The 9659-nt window shown below is 42.0% G+C and overlaps 1 protein-coding gene across 10 annotated transcripts in view; it reads right to left on the minus strand.

The window, feature by feature from the left end:
- The window catches only part of ryr1b (ryanodine receptor 1b (skeletal)), an 80242-nt gene extending 72354 nt beyond the window's left edge, over positions 1–7888 (minus strand). For 7 of the 10 annotated variants that reach the window (XM_031285308.2, XM_031285277.2, XM_031285264.2 and 4 more), the window contains exon 1: positions 5382–5770. In XM_031285308.2, coding sequence (XP_031141168.1) covers positions 5382–5429 — 48 coding nt within the window. In that variant the 5' untranslated portion in view covers positions 5430–5770. Of the gene's footprint in view, positions 1–5381; positions 5771–7680 lie in introns of those variants that run through there. The other 3 variants (XM_031285307.2, XM_031285302.2, XM_031285262.2) reach the window with 2 other exon arrangements.
- Between the last annotated feature and the right edge of the window lie 1771 nt (positions 7889–9659).

Consider the following 9659-nt stretch of genomic DNA (forward strand, 5'->3'; position numbering starts at 1 on the left):
GTGTGTGTGTTCTTGCCCCGCTGTGGACGTGTTCATCTCCTTGGCTCAGCACTTCTAAAGCCCTGTTTTGCTCGCACCCTCCCCTCCCTCACCCCCGTCCCTGCTGCTGTAGCTTATGATGTACACGCTGTGTGTGTTTTGTAAAAGACAGATAGGAGACCAAGACAGTTCGGATAAAAATTGTGGAGAGTCTCAGGACAAATAAAAATCATTGTGACCAAGTGAAATATGTATCATAGTTTTCAGTTTCCTCAGTCAATGTCATCTCAACAACAGAATTAGAAATCGGCATGTCAAAGAAAGAGAGACAGTGGTGATGGGGTTAACCTTTTTGCAGAATTTAGTGAGGATACGCTGTAGGGGCAGTGCTGTAGAGGGCAATGTTTGTACAACCTGCTTTTGGATTTTATTTTGTTACCCTTGGGTGACGTCAGGCAGGTGATTGTGAGGCTGCAGTAGAAGCACCCAAGTGTAGACGGTTGAAGCAGATAAGAATAGTTAATTGATTTAATGGTCAGTTGAACATACAAATAAGCTTGCAGGCAGGTGCTTGCAGGGCGGTAGGCTGGTAGGCTGGTAAGCAGGCAGACAAGCGACATGGCAACAAAGAATCTACTAATGATACAACTGTGGAAAAGGAGCAGGTATTTGTTCTTCAGGCTGATAAGGAAATGAGGTGCAGGTGGGGAGATGTGCGGGGAAGCTCAGGTGAGGGGAATTAGTTGATTGGAGGGCAGATGGGAGTGGCAGGATCTGGAATAATAGTAGAGTCTGAAGGCCTCTAGTGGACAGGTAAAGTCCATCAAATATAGGGAAAATAAAAGACAGTCACTGGCAGAATCGGCCTTAAAAACAGACACAATGTAAAACCCCTAAAATCTTCAAATTGTACACAGTCCAACCAACAACCAGTATCCACCCGGTGAACGCCGAATTGTTCTTCTGCTGGTCACCATTAAATCTGGGCTAAACTTTTCTTTTTTTAAGATTATTTTTGGGGCTTTTCTGCTCTTAATTGATAGGAGGCTAGGTGAGAAAGGGGAGAGAGAGGGGGAAGACATGCAGGAAATCGTCACAGGTCGGACTTGAACCCTGGACCTCTGCGTCGAGGCATAAACCTCTAAGTATATGTGCGCCTTGCTCTACCCACTGAACCAACCCGGCCACGAAACTGCCTTTGACTTTCACATTTCAAAAAAATCTAGCCTGGTTTTAACATCTGGTCACCTTTTAATCTGCAAATCACCAAATCAGTGCTTCCTGCAGACATAAGTGCCTGTACAGTTGTGACAAAAGTTACTATGGCGTCTGCAGACCTGCATTTGTCACAATTGACAGTCACAACAATGAACAAGATCTCTGTTCACTTGACACGCAGAGACACACACACACACACCCACATCTACACACGTAACACACACACCACGTCTCCCGAAGGATGCTGGCAAGTAGGACACTGACTCCTCTGGTTTCTCCCTCCAGAGGGTGTGCACTTATAATGGCACACTATAAAAAGAAACTGCTGTTGTAGACTGGAACTTGAATACCCGTTCAAACCATGGTTCGAACTCTATCGCTCGTGTGATTCACACCGCAAAATCATGAAGCAGTAATGGCATCGAAACAGTGACACAGAGAAACAGCGCCATTGTATGAACTCTGGGTTACCTGATGTAGACTCTCATGTGTTTATAGCAAAGTGAGACATTTCGGCAGTCTGTGGCTGTTGTTACTGTATAGACTTTTTCTAAAAGAGAAAATGTGCTGGCTATTGCAAGCTAAGCCAATCTCTTGACAGCAAATGTGTGGGCTCAAGTGCTTGCAGGGAGTTTTTCTTTAGGGACGAGGTTGAATACCAGATACCCGTAGTTTAGTCTAGCATTGCCAGACCTTCCTCCACAGCGCTGCGCAGGACGGTCTGGCTAGTCCACACAGCATTCCGGGATGGGAGAAAAACGTGCTGTGGTTTATTGGCATTTCTTTCAACCAATCACAATTGTCTTTGGTGGCGCATAGCCCCGGACATAATGACTAAAATAGCCTCTGGAAGGAACTTGTTTTGGTGGAACGTGTACATCCAAAAGTTGTTTTAGTCGTGCAACAGAAAACTCAGATTGGACAGATAGTCTAGCTAGCTGTCTGGATTTACCCTGCAGAGATCTGAGGAGCAGTTAACCATAGTCCTCATAAATCCACCAGAGTTTAGAATGCCAACACAAAGAAAGCGGAAGGTGTTGGACATCCGGCCTGAAAAGAGGGACATCCGGCGGAATTCCCGGCGGCACCTCACCAATCCTGGAAGTTGAACGTCGACGATATAGACTACCCGTAGTTCAACATCTACTTAAAAGAGAATTTAATTTAATTTTGCTACTGTACAGCAGGTGGCATGGCTCAGCCCCACCAGCTAGTGTGTAGACTGTACAACTATTCAAGCCACACTCAGTGTTGTATGAGTCACAGGCCTGGGCCATATTAGCATAACACAATAAAACCCAGAATAGAATAGATCATCACTGCTGAGTAATCTCAGTGTGGCCTTTTGTGGTGTGAAAATGATCACTAGCAATGTGCTGAATAAGTATATGTACTGTGTAACATTTTTCCCAATATGTCACACTGTACAGGATTCAGAATTTAAAGGATCTAGTCTCCTCTTCTGATCTTCTCTTACTATTTAACAACAACAAAAAAGGCTAAAAATGAAGGCACTGACAGGATTACATTGCTATCATTTTTTCAGCTTCTTCCTTAAATAGACAATATGTTTCTTGGACTGCAGGAACAACCTACATGCTCACAATAACTATATATAATAATATAATAACAGGGGAGGAGCGCAAGCCCAAATAACCTTCTGAAGAGTTTGTGTGTTTGTTCTAGCATTACACTCAAGAGCCTGGTGATACACTGGAGGGATCTTTGATGTTTTAAAACTGTGGGGAAATATGTCTTATTATTGATTGCTTAGCTCATAGGCATGGCAAGTTAAACCTTGTACATGCCAATTACTATACAAAAGAACAGATTATAAAGAGCTGCTGGCAGTGAGGTACACTAGAGTACATCCCTATGGAATCATTGCGCTTCTTTACAACACCAATATATGTTAACCTAACCTCAAAAACACCCATATGGTGTTTCTGATTTGAAACCCCATGCTGAGTCTTGGCACACAGGCTGTGAACCTCCATGGCGGTTTATGTAACTGTAAAAAGATTATATCAGGTGAATATATGACTACAGTCAGCTGCCCCAGCCGGTCCAGGTGAGGTAAGAACTCCTCTCCCTCCCACTCCACTTTGATCACACCTCCCACCTCCCACCTCCAATATAACCCAGGAGAAAAACCCCAGCAGAGAGGAACAGCTGACTCACACAATGCCTCCCATCACTGGTCTCTAATTAAAAGACTGAGAACACAGACCATTCGATGGCCGCTTTAATCCAAAGATTCTCACAGCACCACAAGCACTTACATTTATAGCCATGTTTCCCCGGTGGGGATTGAGCCCCTGACCCTGACAGTGTTAGTGTCAAAGATAAACCCATTGAAGTACACATGGCATTAATAATTCACATAGAGCTGCATTGTTTTTCCTTTTGAAGTGTTGGTGTCTAATAGTTTCATCCTAACCGAGCCTCTTGAACCAAAGGACAAACCCACTGAAGGCATTCAAAGTGTCTGACCTCTGTGTCTCACAATTCATTTCCCAGTTTCGGAAGAGAAGAAAAATAAAAAACACTGTTTATCGTTTTGTAACAGAAGCAACAGAGCTGTGTTGCTCTGTAATGCCGTCTTCTGGATATCGTGAGCTCGACAGATATCCGGTCCATGAATATAATTTGCTTGTGGTCTTTCTGCATGCCGCTGTCTGGGCTCTTTTGTACATTAAACTATTATTTCACAGCTAACTTGATTCAAGTGGCAGTGAGGTGGACATCGCAGCGCCGGTAGCGGTAAAGTGGAGCTCTACTTTGACAGAAATACATTTCACTGTGAGGGTTTTGTTGATGCTCTACTTCTCAAAGACAAACTAAGTGAGCTGAGATGAGTCTCATGTTTAAGAACGTTTCTTACATAATCCTTGATAGAAACAAAGCCTGGCAATTCATATTCAGTATTATTACTTATTGGCTTTCATTGTATCATGTTATTGTTAAAAACATCAATAAAATGTTTTGTCTAAATAAATGATCCCAAACAAATTTTCACGAAAAAAAACAAACTTTCTGTTTTATATAGTGGAAGAGTTTTGTCTGATGTAATGAATAACAGTAGTCAAATTGTCTTTATTATTGTACTTAATTAATATACTGATATTCTTGTGATATTGACTTCAAACATATTGTCGAATTCTAGATGATGCTCTTGCAGTAACCTAACCTATGATCTTCCAGGGCCAGCTGACAGGGAAAATACCAAAGAGCCACCCACAGAGTGGGAGGGGTCATCACACAGGCGATTATTGGTGTCAATAATAACATTGTTTGGTATATTATAGGTTTGGGTGCACAGAAACAATCTATCTATCTCTAGCCTTGAAAACCCATTTCCCCAACTCAGCTGTTTCAGGTCATTTTTCAGGGTCCTCCCCCATTGAGTTTGACACTGTGAAGTGGATAGCTCTACACTGTGTGTGTTGGCTTCTCCAAGGAAGACGTGCAGCCTTTGGCCAGCTGTCCCCTGCAGGCTCTGGGTAGGTTGTTGCTCTGCCTCTTCACCCCACACTGACAGGCTCTACTTTCCTCAGACAAAAATAGATACCGATGCTAACAGATGCACCAGCCCCTGTCTATCTATCTTGGCTCACACACACACACATATGCACACATACGCTGTTACCCACCTATTCTTAATCCCAGAATATTCTGGACGTAATAGAAAAGATGTAGTGAGACAATGAGCAGTGCTTTCTGAAAAGATCAAAATAGGATCACGTAATGTAGGTTAGATTTCTGCGCTCACACGAGACTAAAGAAATCAATTACCAAGTTTAAAGAGAGCAACTAATAAGCGGGTCATGGCACATTCGGGGCAATGCAAAAATAGTCAACTATATACAGAAGCGAGCCTTGGCTCTGAGAACTGCAACTACAGATTTGACTTAAAATACTCAAATGCCTGAACAAGCAGAAGTGATACAAGGGAAGAAGCTGTGAAAGCAGAGGACACTAAAGGAGCAATGAAGTTGATGCTGAAAGATCATGACTCTATTTTAGATCTAGATTTAGAAGAGGTGAATCATGTAGAGTTGAATTGCTTTTTCAGTAAAAAAAAAAAATTTCCTTCTTCACTGCTATCATAACTCCTCATATCCTCCAACTCCTCTCCAGCAGCCAGTGCAGGTTTCCCAAAAAGGAAAGTAAGCAAGACTCACCGTTCGCAGGAACTGAATCTCCTCCTCTCCCTCTCCCCCTTCTGCCATCCTTTGCCGAGGGTTATTCGCAGCTCCTCGGGAGAAAACAGAAAATCCTTCTGTTCAGGAATTGGATTTTTTATCTCCTTTGCTATGTCCCACCCTCTCGTTCCCAACGTTGCACCTCTCTCCTTTCTTTCTTGTTGCTGTACCCCTCTCTCTCTCTCTCTCTCTCTCTCTCTCTCTCTCTCTCTCTCTCTCTCTCTCACACACACACACACACACACTCAGTGTATCTCGCTCTCGGTGCTACTGTGTGTGGGTGTGCTGAATGGACAGCATGAGCCCTGTGGCTCTCACGGTGTTGTGAGAGAGAGTGACGGGAGGCGAGGCTCTCCCCAGCTCCTCTCTCCTCTCGCCTTGCATCCCCCAACAGCAGTTGAGGGGGGGGTGGGCAGCAGGCACCTTGTTACACATTTACACGACTCCCATCCCTGTAGAAGTGGGCCACTCCTTCACATAGGCTGACCCCCTCCAACACACACACACACACACACACACACACAGCTCCTTCCACATGTCTGAGGCTATAAAAGGAAAGGGGGGTGAGGACTATCTTTTGGGGAGTGTGCAGTAAGAACAGATGCACACACACACACACGCACATACACACACAAACACAAATACATACAATATACATATACAAGTGTAGAAATTCCTGGAAACTTGGTTTCAAATAATTCAATATTTGTAGCATTATATACAACAATCAAAGCTAAAGTTAGAGACAAAAACATCCATATCCTTAATAAATTGGATAATCTGCTTGATCATCCCTTTGGTGTGGTTACATCAGATGTGTGTTTGTGTATATGACTCCATCACTTTTCTATAATATGATACATGTCTAATATCTCATGTTTTAAGAGTCTTCAGCTTGTTTATGTTGTATGAACAGCAGTTTAAAAACCCAGAGGAAATAATTTAACAATGATATAATGCAGAGAAAAGCTGCAGAACTTTACATTTGAAACAGGAACCAGTGAATGTTTGATATTTCTGATTAATATAGGACCTAAGGTCAAATTTTGAAAAGTCAAAATGGCTGTCCATTAATTTCCTGTTGGTCATAAGCAATTAAATGAATAATAATGTCAGCTTAGTTTGCAGTTATCATTCGTTGTGTTTTATCACCTACAGTTTGGCACATTCAGCGCAGTGGATACTACTGATGCTTTTTTTATACAGTCCAATCAATAACAGGATGAGACGCTCTGACATTTTGGCAGGCTTTTAATTAGCTCCATGCTCTTTCACACTTTTCCATAATATTTCAGATTTTTATGCTTCAGTGTTAAAGTAGCAAAGGTCTTACCTGCACTAAGAACAGTAATTAACATTTTATTTTTTAACACCATGCTCAATTAACTGTACAGTAGCAATATCGCTGTCAACAGCCCCCAGACGTTTCTGTGCTGCCTCTGTAGTCAGGCAAGAAAAATCTTTGCAGTAAATTAAAAAGGGATGAGCCTGTCCTGTGTCTTAATGACTGGGCATGATTCCAAAAAGGTCATTAAGTTGAGATATTTCATGATAAGGAAATTGTGATGTAATAATGTCAGCAGTGTGATTCTTCCTTCCTTTCTTTCTTTCTTTTTTTGGAGGTGGTTGGGGGCTATGAACAGTGATTAATCAGCAGAAAATTGATAACAGATTAAATCATTTATTAAGCAAAAATGACAAAAAAGACATTTGCTAGTAACAGCTTTTCAAATGTAAGGATTTGCTGCTCTTCACTGTTATATATCATTGTTTATTCAATATATTTGGGTACTGGACTGTTAGTCGGACATAACAAGCAATTTGAATAGTCAACCTGGGCATAGGAAATTATGATGGCCATTTTTAGTATTTTCTCTTATTTTAGAGACCAAACATCCAATTTAATTTAATTTTACTGACTATTAAAAGGTGAAAAGCATGAATAAAATCCCCTAAGTCTTATTTTAGCTCTGAAACGATTAATTATACCTTTACATAAAATTGCAAATATCATGATGAGACAATGTGCCAGAAATAATCTTTGCAGACTACAAAGGTAAAGAAAAATGCTATCTTCTCACAATATCAACAGCTCTGTCTGGACAGCCTGCATCCCTGGAGGAAATAGTGGATTTGCATGAGTGTCAGTGGCACACCCCTCATACCAGGCAGCAGGGATGCACCAGAAAGAAAAACTGGAAGTCTGAGTGGAAAAAAAGCGCATGACACAGAAACGGTGACCATCCTCTAGACAGTGTGCACATACACACATCCTTACCTCCTCAATCTCCATCTGGCATCCTTCCGCATGCTCTCATTCTCGCCCATCTCCCGCTGCAACAGCAGCTGGCAGCGGATAAAGATGTTTTGGGACGCTGCTCGCCGGGATACAACTCCGTCCAGCGAGTAAAACGGAGAGGAGAGGAGGCGGAGGAGGTGATACGCCACTGAAGCAGAACTAACATGAATTCTGGGAGTATGAGTCCTAATTCAGAGGGAACCTGCTGTTGCCCGTTTTTTTTTTTTGCCAACTCACGAATCCGCCTCTGTTTACGTGCAGTTGAGGCTGCGCGCCTGATGGTGGCGACATTGTACTGAGAATTTAACTCAAATCTCTCTACAATGATCTCCAATTCTGACTCCAAAATGATCAATAATTAGCAATAGCTTTAAAAACAGTCACGGCAGCATCCAGAGCAAACAAAGGAAGCTAAGTATTGGATGGTCTATGCAGCTTATTGTGCTGCCTGCTGCCTTGAAATGTAATCAAAACAAACAAAATAAAATAAATTACCCGTAAGGTAACGCTAACGTGGGATAACTGTTAGTTAGGCTACATTACTTTGCTAACAACAATAGACTTATTTTTTACAGTGGCCTATGCTAACAACAAGGCAACGTTAAAGAACGTATCACATGACAAAATATGTGAAATTCTTTAAAAATATATAAAGTAGGCTTATTAAACTGACAACTCTACAGTGCTGTCTTAATTTAACAGACAACCGGGTGAGTTACCGTTTCTTTTACTTTTCGTTGCCGTCATCTTACGTCAATACAATTTAAAAGACTTAGTTTTTACCAGAAATAGCAAAATAAAAGCCTTAAAACAAAATGCACTTAATTCACAAACTTAACACGTTAATCACTACACTAATTGCATATGGGCGGTCTGTAAGACTCACAGCTAAACTGTCATTATGATGTTGAATTGTAATAAAGATGTGGGCCTTAGCTATTTTTTCAGCATACATGTGTCACATTTCTTAATATTTACCAGCTGAGTTGATTGCAACTCTTCCTGTTTTACAGAACTATTACCTAAGATTACAGTAAGATTGCCACATTGCCAGGAAATAGCATTGAATACTTTTTTTCTTCTGTAACCTTTCTATGTTCCCTCTTCAAGTCCTTCAGTGATCTCATTTCTAATGCAAATCCAAATGCATTTTTAGGTGTTTTGGACTTGGCGTGCATTGACTGCAGGATTCCTTCTCGGTGCATCTTTCCCTGCTTTTGAATGCCATATCGCCCACTCTCTCTGCCAGCCAGTCAGCTTCCTGCAGCTAAGAAGCCACCTCTGCCGACTCTGGGACATTAATGTCCCCTGTTTGGTCTCCCCTTCCTCTTGGTGTGTCAAAACAAGGATGCCTTTGAGTCTCCCTGTCCAGCTGCACAGCCACATTCACAAGCACAAACACTACCTCCCTGTGTAATTACTTGCTGCCCTGAGAAATGACAGAGGGAGTTAAAAAAAAAAAGAAGAAAAGGAAAAAATCAGGGTGATAGACGTGATTTGGGGGGACACTGGAGACCCTGGGTGAGCAAATCTAAGAGGGAGACACGTGTCATGATTCAACAATGTTATTAGACATCTAATGATTTCTTTTCAGGAACTGATTCTTTTGCCAAGTTCAGGCAATATCCCAGAAAACTGCATCAAAAAGTGACATTGAGGTGTGGCCTATTTTTTCTGTGTTGATGAAGCCTCAAAAAAGAACCACATATGTCGCTTCCTGGAGTACACTGATGGTGCTCAGATGATTGCTCATCACTATCTCTCTCTTACTCTCCTCCTCCTTCCTCTATGGGTACTGCATTTGTGTTCACTATTCTCTCTCTCTCTCTCTCTCTCTCTCTCTCTCTCTCTCTCTCTCTCTCTCTCTCTCTCTCTCTCTCTCTCTGTCCTCTCCCCTCCCCCTTGGACACACACATACACACACACACACACACACACACACACACGCACGCACAGAA

Source organism: Sander lucioperca, chromosome 5, assembly GCF_008315115.2.
Source record: "Sander lucioperca isolate FBNREF2018 chromosome 5, SLUC_FBN_1.2, whole genome shotgun sequence".
Taxonomy (NCBI): domain Eukaryota; kingdom Metazoa; phylum Chordata; class Actinopteri; order Perciformes; family Percidae; genus Sander; species Sander lucioperca.